General features: G+C 44.4%; 1 protein-coding gene across 3 annotated transcripts in view; it reads right to left on the reverse strand.

Annotated features, from left to right (window-relative positions):
- arhgef10la (Rho guanine nucleotide exchange factor (GEF) 10-like a) overlaps nucleotides 1–19,195 on the reverse strand; it is a 79,829-nt gene that overhangs the window by 20,125 nt on the left and 40,509 nt on the right. For all 3 annotated transcript variants that reach the window (XM_018725869.2, XM_018725871.2, XM_018725870.2), the window contains exons 19-20: nucleotides 14,145–14,266; nucleotides 755–841 (exon numbers count right to left, since the gene is read on the reverse strand). In XM_018725869.2, the coding sequence (XP_018581385.2) occupies nucleotides 755–841; nucleotides 14,145–14,266 (209 nt within the window). The remainder of the gene's footprint in view (nucleotides 1–754; nucleotides 842–14,144; nucleotides 14,267–19,195) is intronic.

The following is a 19,195-nucleotide window of genomic DNA, read 5'->3' on the forward strand; positions in this document are numbered from 1 at the left end:
GTTGTTTTTTTTTTAATACCTTGAAAGTGACTCTAACTGGATTTATCATCCACACAATTTCTTTAAAAGATTACCTGTTGAAGCGCCTGCTGCACTAGATGAGGGGGAAAAAATAACTTGCAAAACAAAGAGGGTGACCTGCTGAGGCCCGGGCGCAGAATTCCCAAGGACTGCCGTGCAGTTCGTCTGCCACAACTGTTTACCTCATTCGTCACCACACTCATTCTCTCTGTCTGCTGCCTCTCTCTTCCACCCCTCGGTGCATGGCGCATTAAGATTCCGATAGAGCCTGCTTTTTGTGCCGAGCAAGTAGCAAACTACAGTATATACAAACATCTCTCCGTCCAGGGCCCAGTGCCTGAGTTCAGAATGCAGCATTAATATAATATAATAACACAGGGTGCCCTGCTGTACGTGAACTCAGAACCATGAGCAGCGTGACCGTGAAAAGTTTGGTTCATATGATGCATTGTGACAGATTGACTGTATTCTAGAGTCATGTGTTTGCATCCAAATCTCTTCTTCTGTCGATGCAATTCAGTCGCTGTATTTTTCTCCATCGCTTTGTAGAAAAGCATCTGCTAACGTATATGTTGAACTTACTTTTCCATTCTGTGTGAGATCATGTAAGGAAGGCACATCTTAGAGGGGTGGAAGAGTGTGAAATGCAGGTTCCTTACTCGTATTTTTAAGTGGATGTGTGTCTGTATCCGTGTCTGAGTGTGTTTACCGTACTGCAACTCTGTAAACTCACCCAGAGGTACCCCTGAGGAAGAGAAGTGCTGGCTGTGGAGAATCCCAGGAGAGCACTCTGGACTGGATTGTGCAGTCCCGCTTCCAGCTGAAAGACAAAGAAAGGACCATCAACCCATGCAGCCACTTAGACATCTTCATGCATCAGTTGCTCCGCTTTCATTTTTATTGTGGTTCTTTTTTTCTCCCAGTTTCATCTGAGCTGCAGAGTTGAACAACTGCAAGCATTATATTTATAATTCTAACTTACATTCTACAACAGGATGATAGCCAATCGTCACTGCAAATTTACTCAATCACCTAGTGGCTTACATTAATTTTCAGGGGCTGTAAAACCACTTGTCGATTATGAACAATACAGTGGCTGTTATATTTGTTTTTCATTTTCCCCTACAGAATACTTTCGCTCCGAGACAACCGCTCTTTGGAAAATTAACACAGATTTGGAATGCATTTCTGATGCAGTATGCTTGAAAAAATTTTGTGCAGTTGATGGCAACTGCAGGGAGAAATTTCTCAAAGCTATGCAGACTGTTACACTGAACTGCAGACACTGTACAAAGTGATGCAACAGAGAGTGAAGTAAACAAAAAAGTTTCAAGGAACATTCTAATTCATTAATGATAGTTTTTTTTTTTTTTTTTCCATTATCCACCATACTGTGGCTTTTTGCCTAGACGGGGCATTTTCAGTCTTCGACCATCTGGCATCTGGTAGATTTTCTCACATTTGCAATCAGTTCTCTAAACTGATTGACAACTTGGCAACAAATGGCAAGCTAATCGTGTCGAATAACATTATACAAATGACCAGGCAAAAATAACATTGACAGCAGGTTGCATGGTAGTTAGGGCTGATGCCTTGTAATCCAAAGGTTCCTGGTTTAATCATTGCTCCGACTGTCGTATATTTTATTATGGTACTTACCCTGAATTTATACAGTAAGAATACCCTACTATATAACTGGGTAAGATAATAACATTGGCAGTCACCTTGGAGAAATGGGTCAGCTTCATGAATAAATAAAATAATAAGTACATGTATGGTGCATCATGGATGAAGTCTAGCCATTTTAGAGCACATAAGGTTACTACCCCTTGATCGTCGCTGTCCCTATAGCACACCCTTCCTTATCTTACTGTTAACCTGTCAGTCCAGAGTAAAATACACCATTCCTTTCGTATATCTGTGCCTCACTGCAGCTTTTAAAAGAAAGTGTAGATGATATATGCTTCGGTGCTCTCCTTACTAAGAAAACAAAGAGCTCATAGCTGTGGGTGTAGTTTATACTTTGGTGCTGTCTATACAGGGAGATCTTCATCACTAATAGGGAATGGGATTTGTCTTTGAAACAGAAGGCAAGAGGCATGTGACACCAAATATGCTGCCAACGGGTGCACTTCGACACAACCTGGAAAGTAGAAACAATGCTGTGGATGGCTAGTGCAGTGAGGGGATGAGCGGTCTTTCCTCCATGTCTTAGTTCAGAGGGCCAGGATGGAAGGAACGGACAGGGGCACGGGAGACTGGCCATGGAGGAAGAGGTCACCAAAAAGAGGAGGTGAATTCAGATAGAGGCTCCAAAGTGACTGGTAAATGAATATCCATTTCGCATTGCTTCCTCGGCAAATGTGACTTAGACATGGAGCAGAGTCAATGTCCCCTTGTCACAAACTGAGCTGTTCAATGGGGGTAGGGGGTGTGGTCCAATTACTGCTTCTCCTCTGCACGGCAGACAAAAGTCAAAGGTACCTTACTATACATCCCAGCCAGACGTCACCACTCGCCTCCCTCCTACGCAAATACAACCAAGTCAGAAATAAAAACAGCTAGATAATTATTTCAGCCCATCTGTCCAGCAAAAGTGTACCTCCATCCCCACATCCCAACGCTCCCCTTTCTTAAAATAATTCACTTTTACAGAGCAGATGAATACTGTCCCTCTCCCTCTCACACTCATGCTCTATCTCCCAAAAGTCTCCAGTTCCCTGTTTGGCACGAAAACCTGTTTAATTGGTAATTAAATGAGAGCCATAATATGGTCACATATGGAAGCCCTGGACACATTTGGACACATATGGAAGCCCTTTCGTTGGGAGCTCAGTACTCACTTACAGGTCAGGCTTGCTTGTAGTAGCTGATGTACTCATGAGTCACTGGAAGAACGTAGACTTACGCAGACAAAAACAATCCTCCTGTAAAGGACAGGCTCTCAGCCATCACCTAGAACCTGTTAGTGTGTGCCAGGTCTTGTCTCTTCACAAACGGACATACACAACTCCTGTAGAAGCATTCACTTGAAGAGGATGTGTGGATGTTGTATAAAAAAAACATGTTATTTCAATGTGTCTTTCAAAGATCACTTTCCAAATTTGACCAGCACAGTGCGCTTTGCTTTCATTAGTACTTCTGAGAAGGAACATGAAGGGCAGAGAGCTCGTAGGCAATGTGATAGCAGATAGAGTAGAGGTTATAACCATTGCCTTGCAATCTGGGTTTGAATCTCTCAATCTGCTGTCGCACCCTTGATCAAGATATTTACCATGAATTACACGCATAAAAACTACCTAAGTGTCTGAATGGGAGGGGGGTGCGGTGGTGGGGCAGGTTTGGCCAGGTCCTGCTATGTGGTGGGTCTGGGGTTTGAGTCCTGCTTGGGGTGCCTTGCGATGGACTGGCATCCCGTCCTGGGTGTGTCTCCTTCCCCTTAAGCCTTGCGCCCTGTGTTGCTGGGTTAGGCTCTGGCTCACTGCAACCCCACTTGGGACAATCAGTTGCTGGCATTGCTTGGTTGGTTGGTGTCTGCATAGATAGCACACATACCCAATATTGGAAGTTGCCTTAGCCAAAGAGGCCAGATATATAACGGTTAATAATATCCATACTACAGGGAGTATCATGCCATATCAAAAACTTGCCTGTTATTTATGTCATTTTTGCGCAGTTAATGGTATTACATGTTTAAGATTATTTGAACAATGTTATGCTTCCAATAAGCATGCATGATTAATTCCACTGACAAACCTTTCAGCAAAGCAAAACCCAGGACCATTGCTAATGTGACATGAGCAAACTGTTGTATAAAAATCAATGTGTTACTTTGTACTATACCAGCAGCCAGTGATTCCCTGTTCTCAGCCTATTTCTATTTATCTACAGCCAAAACAAGCTAGCACTAATAGCCTCGAGCTCCAGTCAGCAGGGGCCATCATAGTTAATAAATGTTGTGTCAAAAGGTTCCAGATACACATCTCAAAAGGAGCACCTGTGTTGTACCTTTGTTCTTAATCTAAGATACACACACACACACACACACACACACACACACAGAGTCTGAAACTGCTTGTCCCGAGACGAATCGGACCCTAACCCAGTAACACAGGGCACAAGGCTGGAGAGGGAGGAACACACCCAGGACGGGAGGCCAGTCCACCACAAGGCACCCCAAGTGGGACTCGAACCCCAACCGCGCCCCCCTTCCTAAGATACTTTACCGGAAAAAAATACACACCGGTATACATTGGGAGACATCAGTCAAGGAATCTGAACATCTGCAAATTAACTGAAGATCTCATAAGATGGAAAGAGCTGGGCGGGGAGGGGTAGGGATAGGAAAGTCTGTGGCCTGTTTGCTCACACCACCCCACCTTTGGAGGCCTCCAGGACCCACTCATGCTGCATCTATGCAGGGATTATCCAGCACCCTTGTGAGCATACCCAAGTGCACTGCCGAAAGCATGCCATGCACAGCAGGCTCCAGCTCCCAGTGCACTGCTCCTAACATTGAAGGCGTGTAATATGCATTACCGCTGCTATCATTAACATTCATTATGCTATTATAAGTGCCTGTAATGGCAACGGCACTGGTGATATTAGGAGTATTTCTAATTGTAGCTCCTGCGTAGGACTGTTACGATTACCATTTATTCCATTTTCCACGCAATAAGATTAAACGAGTAATGCGGTCTTGTGGTGCTCGTTATTTAACAGTGTCATTGGTACAATGCAACGGCCGGATGAGTCCGGCTTCGCCGCCACATACGGTCATAGCCAATCAGTGGGCTCCCAGATAGAGACCCAGGCAGAGTGCAGCCACTCTACGTCGTGCTTTCAGAGCAATTGCAGCCATGTGTGCTTTTCTGCATGTCTAAATTTACCGCACATTCTCCGTAAGTGTCCCGTGCACTCCGAGTACTGAACACTTCTCGGCCTATGACTAATGCCAGGAAATGAGAAGCTTTCAGTCAGACGTTGAACAGTGATGGGCTTCTTTTTTATACCTTGGTGTCCCTCCCCCCCTCCTTAAAACCAGCTGTGTTTTAGGACAGTGTGTACTGCCAAATGAAGAAGATGACATGGGAGAGTTCCTTGAGCACCAAGAGGAGCTACATTCAAGCTGAAAGCCACCATATCTGTTATGCTGTATACTATGTCACCCCAGGAGATGAAGCGGCTTCATCTGCTGGTCAGCCAGTCGTGGTGCTGGAAAACCTATCAATACTATACAAATCACCTGCTTTAAGGGGGAAATAAACACACCTGCCAGTCACAGAGCCTTTCACTAAAATCTGTTTCTCAGCCATCAAAACCACCAAAGGTACTGACACCCAAACGTCATGAGATTGAATTAATTGTGAATTTAGACATCTGCTGCAAAAATGGTGTCATTATGGTGCCTTGCCAGCAATAGCATAGCACTGAGCAGTGGAAGAAACCCAGAGCAGACTACAAACTGGTATCTGACTGGCAGGCCCAGTATTTACCCTGACCTGCCAAAAGCCCAAGGGCACAAGCAGAAGTGAGATGGAGGCAAAACCCAGAACACTGTAAATTGTTTGGAGTGGAAGAGGAGCATTGGGGGCTATAGAACACAAAAATTTCAGAAGTTGGGGTCACAGGTTGCCCGTTGCAGTCCCAGAAGGCATGATGTTGTACCCTAAAACCTGATATTTACTTTGAATTCCTTCAGTTGTTCAAATGCACTACTGTATAAAGGAGTAGAGTTATCATTATAAGTTGAATGAGTCACTTTGCACACATTTTCCCCGTATTTGAAAAAGACATGGAAAGGCAGGCAAGCCAGGATTGAGGGAGAGGTGCTGGAGAAGGCAATGAGGGCAAGGCCATCGTGTCCAGAGTGCACTGAGATGAGGGATGTGAAAATCACAGTGGATCAGTCCAATGGAATTCAATAACTGTGGGCAGGAGGTGTGGGGGGTGAGACGGATAGAGGGAGAGCATGTGTATGTACAACAGAGACAGAGAGAGGGAGAGACATGGCAGGAGTCACGCAACCCTCTTTTGCAGGCTCCGGCAGCAAATTCAATCCCTTCTGCTCTGCACCTCTTCATCATTGTGAGGGTCACATGGCATGTTCACAAAGGAATCTGCTTTTGTTTACTTGTCATTCGTTGTCTGATGTCCCCAGGTGGATCTAACACGAGGAGACGGCCGGATTGGAGTTGAAACAAGCTCTTCGTGTTTTGATTCTGGAGGCTGGAAACCATCCAGCGGTCAAAATCTCTGCGAGCATTTCTGATCGTGGATCAAAGCAAGCACCACCTGCTGTAAAGGCAGCATTGTATTGTGAGACAGGACATTTTTTTGACATTGAGAACACCAAGTGACAAAACCTCGGGAAGGATATGGGGACTACATAGTGTAGGAGTTCAATTTTTCACTGCCAAGTTTATGCCAGATCAAAATGTTTGGATTTATTGTGGACATTAGTTAGCAGACTGGGACACAACCTTTCATATGATTCACAAAATATTTTCTTAAATATATTTGTTCATTATATATTTTTTTACAATTGTTTGGTTACAGTATATTTGTGTAACTCACAACTCTGTCCAAATGATAGGTTTGTATATTAAAGCTACTGAAAATTTTCTATCATTGGGTAATTTTTACTTGAACATTACAGGGTTAGTGCCTTGATGAAGGGTATGACAACAGGTACAGGGATGGTGATCAGAAATTTTCAAGGTTATTCTGTAACAAAAGTCCCCGCTTTAGTCGGCTTGAGCAAGGAAAAGGAACGGTAACAAAATTCCGTATAAATTCCCAGCATTTAAAGACTGTGATATACTGCATACAGTGTCAAAACTCACAGTAGGCCAAAGTGTTTGCTGAGCAACTAAAAAATTAATAACAAACAAACTGACTATGTCTTCTGACCCACTTGGCTTTCTTGCAGTTCCTGAAAGCGATTGGCCAAGACAAACATGGCGCCACGTTGACATTCAGTGTGACTCTCACTGCCAAGGCACCACTGGGGCTTTTGCCTTGCATGTGGGCCGATGTCTTCTTCGTTCATTTCCTATTCCAGTGTATTCCGAGTGGTGGCTGTGAGGTCCAAAGTCTTGGCTTGCTCCTGCCCTTATGACGCTGCCAGTAGGGATCTATTGGCCAAGAACATTGGCCTGGTGGGGAGCAAGGAGCCAAAATTTGTCTGGACCCTACTGGGGCAGAGCTGGTTGGAGGCCCAGTCCAGATGCAACAGGGACAGGAGCAGGCCAGGCCGATTCAAGCACAGCGCATGTATCTGTGGGGGTGGGAATATCAATACACGACTCTCCTGGATATAGCTTAACATAATCCAAGATCCTGGCACTGACTGCTGGAGCTTTATTGGTGTTGGTCAGTTGACAAGAATCAAAGAACAAAGGACCCAACATTCTCCACAGAGGGGCAACTGTTGTTCTACCAGGGGTGGGCACCGGTTTCACTTATGGACCAAATACCCTCATGGTGGCCAGGGCTTACAGCTGCCTCATTGAAACTGCAGAGCCCATGGCATGTTGCCTGAGTATAAAAACCAAGTCAAGGATGATTTTGATGGCTTCTGCTGTTTGACACCGCGAGACCAAGTGTGATATGCTTTTGTAGTCTTGAATTCCAGGCGTTGATGCTACAGCCCCACAATAGCCATGGCCTGCTATTGTATTTGAAGCAATGGCAGAGCAGTATGCGTGGGGGGGCTGTCCAGGAGGCCATGTTTTCAGAGTCCTGTGGTGCAGGGCTGCAGCACAGAGATCAGAACCTTTCTGGTACGCCGAGTGTCTAGAGAGTGGCGCCATGCAACGAGATCAGGTACGGAAGCAAGCAACCAATTAATTATAGTAGAAGGAAAGCAGAGAGAAAAGGAATGAAGGTGTGATCTTCCGTAAAATGTAGAGATGAGGAATGCAAATCAATGGGATGTGGGGATGAGGGAAGCAGGGGGATATTTTTGCCGCACAGCACTTCCCATCACACACAGAATTACGGCGATTACACAGACGCTGCTCACTTCAGTGGTATCTCCCCTCTCACCTTCTGAACATTAAACTTGTATGTGCATTACTCCTTTGAGAGGAGGCCGACCGCAGGGAGCAGTGAGGGGGGACACGCAAATGGCTCGGCTGGACAGTGTCTCACGGCATTTGAGATTCTGGACAGGACAGCAAAGTTGGAGATGGGGGAAGGCTGGCAGAAAGCGCTGATGGTTTCTGGTTATTAACACATAACTGTCAGAACAAAGGTTTGAGCCCCTCCTCCCGGCTGATGACCCGAGCCAGACAACGCAGCACCGAGTAATAGTCGTTAAGGACTGCAGCTCTAGGGGCCCGTCGCCCTCTGCTGGTGGGATGAGTAAAAACAGAGACGCGCAGGAGCAACAAAATCCCACAAAGGCATAAAAGTGAGTGATTTATGAAGGACTAAATATAGTCACAATGGAAAGTTCACAGTTTCAGAAACCTCTAATTAAAGAGAAAGCCATCATTGCTGTTAGAGAGGAGAGTTCCCCCTAAGAATGCAGTAGGTTAAATGGAGGAGAAAGAAACCAACTAGGAGGATTATATATCATTTCAGATAGTTTTACAAGCACTCAGAAGAAGGATTGGCTTGTCACTGGGGTATTACCATGTGTTCATTAATGGAGCAAATGTTTTCTATTCTACTCTATTTTAAACTCCAAGTGCACCATATATGGTCCTAAATAGGATTACATTATAAGTATGATATTCCCATTGTTAAAGCACGCATTACTCAAGTCTTATTCCTAAAAGGAATGCGTGTGTTTTTGTCATTGTTTCCCGCCTGCGCACAGAATCGGGTAGTTGAAAAGAGCTTTCAGTATCCAAGGTTTTCAAAAAGCAATGCTTTTTTTCAGCGTGTGTTTTCTTTATTTATTTATTTATTGTTAAAAATTGGCTGAAAATGTTGCGGAAAATGAATCTCGGTCTTTTGAGGTATTCCAATATTTGGATTACGGCAATAGGCGGTCAAAATGTATCAAAGCACCTGGTTCATACCAGATACATGTACAGCGCAACACAATTATCGGTTTGTTCCTCTGAGAAAACCTCCTCTGGCAGCATCACCTGGCCCGTGAGGCCTCTGGTCGAGAGGACAGATCGAACAGAGGTATAGTGACTCATTGCTGAAGCAATGCCTCCATTGTACAAGATAAAGGAGCAGTATGGTGGCTCACTGATGGTCTGATAGCCTGGCCACCACAGCAGGGAACAGAAATTCAGCCTGCTATCTACAGAGACGGAGGTTTTTGTTACAGGAGCCCTCACTGCCACAAGGACCAACACTGGGCATGGCTATGACTGCAATTTTCAGGACAGCCCTGCTGTTGCGACTCTGGGCAAAATGGGATACAGCAGTGCTGCAGAACCTTGACGCTGTGCCGTAGTTTCAATAAAATTCCCAGGAATACATGTGGATAGAGTTTGAGATTATAAGCTCCGGTCCCAGTAGGTTCAGTTTCACCACAGTGGTTTTAGTTTCACCACATTTGCGTGACATTTGACCCCTTTCGTGGCATGTGTTGGTCCTGAGGGCAAAACAAAGCCACATGTTGACAGAAAATAGATCTGTTAGCAGCTAAAGGAAATCACTGCGATTTTTTTTAGGTAGGTGTACGTCTACATACCCTCTCCTGCCATAGTTAGATAATATTCAGGTTTCAGGTGAAGGTATTGCTGTGATTGACACTCATTGCCTGAATGCATCAGTGCTGCGGTTCATCTTTTTCATTGTCTGAAGAGGTCATTCAGGGCTGTTGTTGATGCCAAAGCTCATCACCTGTGCTGGGGAAAGTCACACAGTACAAGAGTTTGAGTAAGGATAGCAATCTTCCATCAAGGGCAGGCAGGCAGGCAGGCAGGCAGGGGCATCCAAGTCAGAGACGGACGTGAGCCCCATCTGCTACAATGGAAATGAGATTGACACGTGCCCCTGCATCCCCCAAGTCAGGCAGTAATCCACCCCACCCGCAGTGCTGGGGACATCAGTTAGGGCCGGAATATATGTGACAGGTAGGGCGAGAAGTGCCTTTTCATCAACAAGGACCCTCACAATTAACAGCCGCCCTCTGAAATAATCACCGCTAAAGTGTGTGAGGTTAAGGTGTGGTGACTACAGCTCGTGCAACTAATAAAACTTTTCACATGAAGGCATCAGGCTGAAATATAACTTAAAATCCCTTTACATTTATCTGACGCACTTCTCTAAAGAGACATAGACCTATTTACACAGCTGGGTAGATCTTACTGGAGCAAGAGAGGGTAAATAAATTTGTGACCTCTGGGGCCAAAGGGAGCAGCTCTAGCCACTATGCTACCAACTGCCCTCGCTAAGGATGCAACAAGACAGCTGTGGAGAAGGTAGGCAGGAATGGCGTGCTCTCCCTACTGTTTGTGTGTGCTAAAGGGAGAGCACTAAGGGGTGCGGAGAGGAGATGCCGGTCCACCGGAACAGGATTGGGGAGCGTTTTTAATCAACCCTGCAGTATCTGCTCCCGAGGCGACAAGGAAGAAGGAGATATCTGCTGCTTTAGCCAAAACATCCTTCTGGGAAAATGGGAACCGAAAGAAGATTTAAAGCTGGGGTAAGCTTTGTGTTGATGACTTAACACTCGCTGGAGCCATTCGCCTCAGGAACTTTGCCTTCATTTCTCGGCCCTCCATCCAAAGAATCGGAAGGACATCTTGGGTGTTATGTGGTGGAGCAGTGATGTGTGATCAGGAACAGAGGTCATTTTACTCAGCGTATGAATCCCTATTGCCTCGTTACCCTGATCTGGTCCAGAATAGCTGCTGATAGTGAACGGTGCGTAGCAGAGTAGTTAAGGAAATTGTAGTTGTGATCCGTTAGGCTGCTGGATTACATCCCATGAGATTGTACCTCTTGAGAAGAGCACTTGACCAAAACAGCTTCCATGAATATCCCAGCTAAGAATGAATGAGTAGAAGAGTAAACTACACACAGTATGTCATTTTGAATAACGGCTTCTGCAAAGTACATGAATAAAAGAATGAATAAATAAATGGTAGGAAATGGGGTACAAGGCAGCACGTAGGACAACAGCTCGGAAGTGCATCGGGCCCAACGCCACATCATTTCATGTGGTACGGAGAAGCACAAGGGGTCTCTCCAGGGGGCTTTTCAGCCTAGAACAGGCTGCCATGCATCATAGGAAAAACGGTATCAGGTCTGAGCATTAGTGGTTTAAAAGCATCCATCCAGCATGGTCCTCGGCTGGAGAAGGGACCCTGGCCGGGCCTTTCTAAACGAATTGGCTGTATTAATACAACACCAGACAGATGCTCCCTTTCGGAGATGTGAGAGTTTATTCTTAAAATAAAGGAGGAGGAAAAAACCACCCCTTGTGCAATCCGATCGTGTTCCAGGCCATCATCCGACACTTCAAAAGACAGAAGATGGAATCCCCGCAGAACGAAAAGCTCTCTTGAACGTGAGGGATCTATTTTTCCTTTTAATGCATTACAAAGGGAATGGGGAACGTATTCAGATATTTTTATAAAAATAAATAAAGAAATAAAGTCTTTGCCGGGCTTGCGTTCCACGGGGTCTCTCCGCTCTCTTAGAGATGGGTAAGGGGAGGGGGTATTTTTTCGGTTTCTGTGCCTCTCGTGTCTTCAGGAGTGGTCTGGCTTGGTGATACAGGGCTGGAAAAGTACTGCTCTGTCACACCCATTGATAGGCGGTATTCCTGCCATTCTGGTCATCATAGCCTTTAGAGCTTCCATTCCATTGAACACTGCAAGGGTTACGCTAAGCAACACCTCGAAACTAATGAGAAACTTCACCTAAAAATTTAACCTTACCTACTTCCACCTTACGCAACCTGCATACCAGACATCACAAATCTTTTTTGTTCCTCTTGTGTATCTTTGTGTCAGCTATTACAAAAGTGTGATTCCTCTAGTGTCTTTCTTTCCTAGGTATGCGTTTTCGCTGTGCTTTTGATCACTTTGCTGATTCTTCTCAGATCCATCCCAGAGGCAGCCAAACCAAGAGTTCGCGCTTCAGCTTCAGAAAGAACTTTAGTGGGAACCAACAGAGTAACCTGCAGATGACCTTTGCCGCCAAGAAACGCCTCGTCTTCAGGCGTCTCCGGATGCATCCCACTTAATCCTGCTGTGCCTTTCTTCCCTTTGCGGCAAGTCTTATTCCAAGCCAGGCTCCCAGAGTCAGAGACAGAGATGCCGGGAAAATTTCGCATTCCGCGATTGGCTTGTGATTCCCAGTAGCGTCAGGCAGCATCAGGCACAGCATGGGGCCAGGGGAGGCCCAGGATGGCACTAAGCTCTTAATCGTGGGCCGAGGAATTTGATTCATTTGCTCTAACGCCTGCCTGCCCCGATCTCCAGCGTCTCCCCCCCCAGGCTCGTTCAGCTCCACTCCACTCTATAAACCCCGTTTCTCTTCTCTCACCCCCCCCCCCCCCCCCCCCCCCGCCCCACAGGCTGGCACATAAATAGACATGTGAGAGAAAGTGTGTAGGCGCAGTCACTCACATACACACAGAGTAAGCTGACTACAGATAATGGCCACAGCCAGTGGTTTGCTGTCAACCAAATTGTTCAACAGTCAACCTTTCTCTCGAGTGTAAACTATCGGATAAGGAACTGGTCTTGCTGGCAAGAGGCTGCTGCTTAATATCTCAGGAAGGGCCTATTATTTTATCCATAAGAAAGGTGCTTGATTAACTATGAAGTCTTCAGAAAGTGTAAAATTTTCAGTTATTAATAACCATTATTTAGCTGACACATTTGTCTGTTGCCACTCAAACGCTAGGTTTGTATACTTAGCTACTTACAATGATTTACCCATTCAGACAGCTGGGTAATTTTTACAGCAGTCATTCAGGGCAAATACCGTGACCAGCAGTACTACAGCTAAAATGAGAGTTCATAGACTGGTCTTTAGATATCAAAGAAATAACTGTAAGCACTATAGTACCCTTAAGTTATGTAAATTGCTTCAGAATAAACCCTCTTTCAAGGCAATGAAAATTTTTAAAAGTAGGGCTTCACTGGGCTTCAGCAGTGCAAAGCGAAGGACTTGTATCTTCAGCATCCAGTGAAATTTATTGGTTCAGCACTCCTCAGCCCCATTTTTTCCAGGCACCAATGGAAACCAAATGAGACCATGACCTTTGGATCACCACCATCTGAGCTCAGGGAGAGCAGAGCTGGACTGGTCAAGCTGAGGGTGCTGAAGCAGGAAACAGGGGTGAATGAAGAGCAACCTGAGCAGGACATGGAGGCAAGTGAAGAGCTCCGTGTCCTGATGTGGACAAGCCACAACTTCTCAGCTAAAGAGCTGCATTAACCACGACCCACACCACCACACTTCTCGTCTATCAGCTCATGCCGCCCAACCCATTGTGGGAACATTGATTTATACTCGTGTGTCCTTCGGTCATTAAAGTAATTGCATGATCACTTTATAACGCCCTCCTCTTCTGGCCACGGTAAATTGGCACCCCCCACCCACAGGCCCTCCGTGACTCCCATAACTGTGTTACCATAGCAGATGGAGCCAGAAAGAGCGACTTCCAGACGGCACAAATTGATTTTGTACCTTTTCGACTGACTCCCTAAAACCTTTTAGCCTGTCTCTCACCTGAGCTTACTGTTTGATCTACGAGCACCTCCCATCTCCTAAAAGGCCATATCGATTGCTGCTTCTTCCCGGATGGTGAGTCTGTGAGGATCCAGTGTCACCATTTAATGCTGCACCGCTGGCTCACCATGCAAGTGAGGTCTTCCTGCAGATGCAGTGGTCACAAGCCAACATGGCCCACTTCTCCCTGCTGTAAAGCAGCTGATCTGACAGGCCTGTGTCTTGCTGCTGAAAATGTCACTACAAAACAAACTCTGTTTCCATTCATGGTTGGAAGTGGCTGCTTGTTATTGACTGGGGAATAATAAAGGCTGGCTTTTGCTGCTTTCGGTCTGAAAGCAGGAAAATGGCAAATGAGAGGTCTCACTCCTACATTAAAAGTCAAAAATTTAAAAATGATCACTACTTCCGTCATGGAGTCACTGAAGTGCACAAATAAGGACCGGTGTGCTGTCACTCACCTTCCGATCCTGGGCTTTGATTGCAAAAACCGGCATGTGACAAGCAAATAGTGGACACCAAAATGGGGCCTTTGTCTTCCCATCATCATCAGCACTCAGCCAACCAGGTGTGTTCTCCTGCCCTGAAAAGGATGGTGAACAATCTAAGTTCAAGGTAGGCAAACATGCCCTCTAAGGCCTACTTTCTCAGTGTTCAGTGTCTTAGCAGTCAGTTTATTGATACCATGCATTATGTGGACAGATAACATCATCTGGCTTTGGTGGGTAAAAAAAATTACCCAGCCGTCGGAAAGCAGCTCATGCAATTCACACCTGCAAGTCATGTGATAATATTCTCTATAAAATGGGAAATTTGATGAATTAAAGGCTAACTGTAATGCCACGAGTTGGCTTTCAAAAACACGGTAATTACACCAAATAGGAAGTACACCCATGAAAGCAATACAGCTTAGAAATGCTGAAATGTTGCAGTAAACAATATTAGAGTAATTTCATTCTCATAAGCATTTTATCAGACAAGATCTGTATCATTATTAGCCTCTAATGCTCTGATGCTCCCACACAGCTGGGACTATCGGAGACTTAAGGGCCAATTAGTTCAGTTTACACTGATCTCTAATATTTCAGATAGACTTCATTTAACTGGCAAAGCAACTCTGCAATGGAACATCATCCTGCACTTGAAGTGACCTAATGAGTTATCTAATGATGAGCACACTTACAAATGTTAACTATAATTCACTTTATGCATTTTCGGATTAGGGAAAACATACACAAAATGTGCCACAACAGAAGCTTCAAACTTGGGAAAAATTATCCCATTTATAAATCATCCTAGCTGGTAAGTCCTATTGCATTAGGCCACAGATTCACCACTATAAACAGTGACACAGGGTTAGCTGTAGGCATAGGTCAAACTGACAGTGTAGTATGTTTAAGTAGAATTCAATATTTTTTTTTTTTTTTAAAATCTGGTCACTGTAAGTTTTTTTTAGTACTCATAAGTAAAGTAGATTGTGGTTGTGTGCAAGAACTGAAAGGTGAATGTGACAAGTGAGCTTACATTTTCTCAACAAGCTTTGTTCGCTAGCCAACAAAGAAGAACCTTGTGTAGTACCTTGTTCAGGGTACTACTGCAGGTGCGCAGATTCAAAACCCGGTCCTTCAACTGCAAGGCAACAGCTCCACCCATAACCCCCCATAATGACCATTTCGACTGATTGTACATTGTTCAACACTGAGATATTTTTAATCACAGTATTTTTATTTATTTATTTCTAATCATAGCTGCTGATCTCATTAGAGGTGCATCTAAAAAACGGTAATTTTTTAAGGGAGCAGAGGGTCTGCAAAATTTCAGTATTTTTAGCATTCTTGCTCTAAACTGCTTTTCTTCATTACCAATCATAAATTTAATGATATTTCCATGTGACATTTTCCCGCTACTATTGGACAAAGGTGTGCATGTCCAAAGAGAATGCAGAAATATCTACCATAATTTATAATGAATCTTGTGCTAAAAGAGAAGAAGCAGTATAAACCACATGCTGGCTAGAGGGCGAGTTGGGGTGACTAATGAGAGATGCTAGATTATGTCAATAAATACGTAAATAAAAACAGCACACATTTTCTTTAGCTGAAACTTAGCTTATGTGAGTCACAAGAGGCGGTACTCAAAACAAATGTAATCGTTTTAAAACTGTAAGCAAATCAAACAAAAAAGTTCCGGAACACTAAGACCTGTCCTTATTTCTGCCTTGAACAGTGTGAAAGGGTAAACAGACCTTGAGTTTGCCACTTGAGTTTTACGAAAAACAACAGTGCAAGGCAAAGGCTGTCTCTCTTTGGAGTTGCTGCCTTACAAATGAAGTACATAGAATAAGAGAACAGACAGATCTAGGGCATTATTCAAACCTGTTACCCTGCAGCTGAGAGACAACAAACTAACTCGGAAGGACCATAGTTATACTTATTAACTTGTCTCCAAGTTGAACGTAGCAGCTGGCTTATTCCAGCTGTCAGCCTTGCACTGTAAATTATGTTTATCTGTTTGTCAATAGTGCCAAAGACGGATTTAACTTTAAAATAAAACTGCTATTTTTGATGTTTGGATAGATTATGTTCTCATGTGAATTGCCCTAAGGTAGAATTTTTTTGTTTCTCCGCAGTAAAGAATAATGAATAATTGTTAACATGAATTCCAGGGCTGGTGGGACATCGTTGCCCTCCTTTTTTCTTCTAAACTGTAATCAGTCTCAGTGCCTGAACTGCTGGTACCTAATTATGCACACCACGTTCTGACGACCTCCAACACTGCCTTATATTCGATGTGAACGAAAGACGCTCTGAGAAACAAAGGTTACTGCTAAAAAACGTAAATGATCATAGTTCTTCCATCAATGGATCCTGTGGGTCAGTACATCCTCTTCTGCCTTTCGCATCTGATCACATAGGCAATGTATTTTTCCTCTTCTCTCAACGTGTCTGCAGCGGTGATCTAATACAGCTTTGGGTAGTTCCAATGTTCTCCACGTATTGAGGGCATAAAGGAAACTGCACTCAGTTATGTTAATTGTGTTGGTAGAGATGGAAAGGGAACATGATCTTCACTATTTAAGTATTTGCATGATAAGTTCTTGCTAAAGTGGGAGAAGATTTGATGAGGGACAAACAGGCACTTTCGAAATGGTGCATCATTTCTAAAGTATTTGCTTCATCTAAAGTGCTTTACACAGCTTACACTTTTACACCGTGCCAAATTATATAGCTGGGTGTTTGCTCAAGAAACGCAGATTAAGAGCTTTACTCAGTGCAAGGACCCCTCCTGAGAGCTGAAGCTTCCAGTTACAAGTCCACATGCTTAAACACTGAACTACCTGCTTTCCTAAACAAATCATTAACAAATCAGGGCTAATAAATTATGCCTGAGTGGGAAAACCCAGAGGCCCAGTTGAAGACATAAAGCAGGGAGTCGACCCCTCCTCCAGCAGCAAGCGCTCTTTAATAATGCAGCCACCGTTGTTGCAGTCAGTGTGGAAATGGAAGCCGCTTATCAGAAGGTAGCGAAACAAGACCATCTTGTTGTGAGGGTTGAAGCTGAGCTCTGAAGTGAGGTAAAGAGGAAACAAAAGAAAAGTGTGCGACAGCATGCTGACATATCAGTTCCGATAGGATCGAGGCACACCTGAGGTTCCCCAGGAAGCGAAGCTCTTCCCAGCCACGCCCCTTCCTGGACCCGCCCCATCCAAGCCCTGCCCCTTCCCATTCTCTTTCTCCACTATCCCACTATGTTCCTCCTGCACTCAACATCCTTACATCCCTAACAACAGGCTAAGAACCTCAAAGGAATAGCAGATCTCTCCAAACATCTTATATTTCCATCCGACAACGAATGAAACAGCTGAGACTACAAATTAGGCGACTACAAAGCGAGACAAAAAGGGTAAAATAAATTTTTTTTGACGGGCCCGCACATGCACTCATCTCATTTTTAATGCGGATCTAGATACATATTTTATGGATATCGCTTTAGTGACAGGACTGCTGTTAGGAAACCATCAACCCCTAGTTTTTTATGTCCTTTGGCTCCTTAATAGCATTGTTTCTTCAACAAAATGTTGGCACATGGCATCATGTGGTTCCAGTTTATTTCCCCTCGCACAGCTCCAGCCTCTTCTTCTGCATGCCTCTTTTGCTGCGGCCATATTTAACATCGGAACTTAACTGTGATTAAACGCTCCTAGGGGTTCGTCCGCCAGCGCTTGCCACCGAAATCTGCGCAAGACTATTAATGCCGCCCGCTCGCAAGGCTTTAAGTTTTAATGTCCTTTTAATGTCCTCCGCATTCATAATTGAATTCATTTATCTCAGCGCGGTTGTGGGTCGTGGAAGAGAGCGGAGCATTCTGCGATCCGCCGGCCGGCAGCTTCGGCTGTGGCACATGGCCACATTTATCAAATGTTAGGAAAAAAATGTTGCCTTGCCAAGAACGTGGATTTTACTCCGTGTTTACAGAGTTTGCCAATTTACCTCAGTTATACCATCTGTCAGTGCCAGTTGAGGTGTGTGCTTCCCTTATCGACACATCAGTATGTCATGGGCTACCTTTGTCAAATTCAGCTCTCCATGGTTTAACAGGAATTCACCTTGCCCACAATTTTGTGAGCATTCTGGTAATCGGTGCAAAAGGAAATTTTTTTTTTCTAGAAGAGGCGTTTCGCAGGTATTGAGTCCAATTCAGGTTGCCACTTTAAACCTTTCGCTCATGATTAATGTCGAGTGAATGGGTCTATCAACCTTGTGGCACAACAGCAATGATACACACTAATTAAATGAGCTCCTTCAATTGATGTTTTTGCAGGAATCGATGTGCGAGCGGGAGTTGCTAATTAAAAAGATGCTAATGTTTACTCATGATAAGCATCTCAGAAAGGAGATAAAAGGAGTGAGATGTTTTACTTGATGTGGCTGAATGAAGCTGTCTTGGTAATGTTAGATAGTGCCATCCAAAGTAACTCGAGTGATATGGTGAAATTTATACGCAGTGCAGGGAGCCAAATGTACCGTAGTATTTTATATGCATGAGAAACGGTGATGTGGGGAGTGGAAAGATCTTTGGAGAACTTCAACAGGCATGTTTTTCCAAAGGGCCTATGTGTTTCATGTATTTTGTTCTTTTATGTGTCTCCTATATTTTGCTCCCGGAAGAACCATTATAATTCAACTACACTGAACTGTTTTTTTTTTTTCCCAGTTTTGACCATATTCTAAGCCACATCACATGCTTGTGCTTGCAGAATGGGTCACGGAGAAGGTGGAAACACAGATTTTCTCCGGACGACATCAGCAAATGGCACTAGGCAGCACTGAGATCTGACTCTTACGGTTGCATCATTGAACTAAAACGCAAAATTGCTGCAGGACAAGGTCAGCCCTCCACATTACTGGAGAGCTCCGGTACTAAAGAAACAGTACAGAACAACAGCACCAGGTTTCATCGAAAGTCATCTAAAGAAGATGATAATTCTAGAGTGCTACTGAAATGAGAGCGA

The sequence above is a fragment of the Scleropages formosus genome, chromosome 22, assembly GCF_900964775.1.
Source record: "Scleropages formosus chromosome 22, fSclFor1.1, whole genome shotgun sequence".
NCBI lineage: Eukaryota > Metazoa > Chordata > Actinopteri > Osteoglossiformes > Osteoglossidae > Scleropages > Scleropages formosus.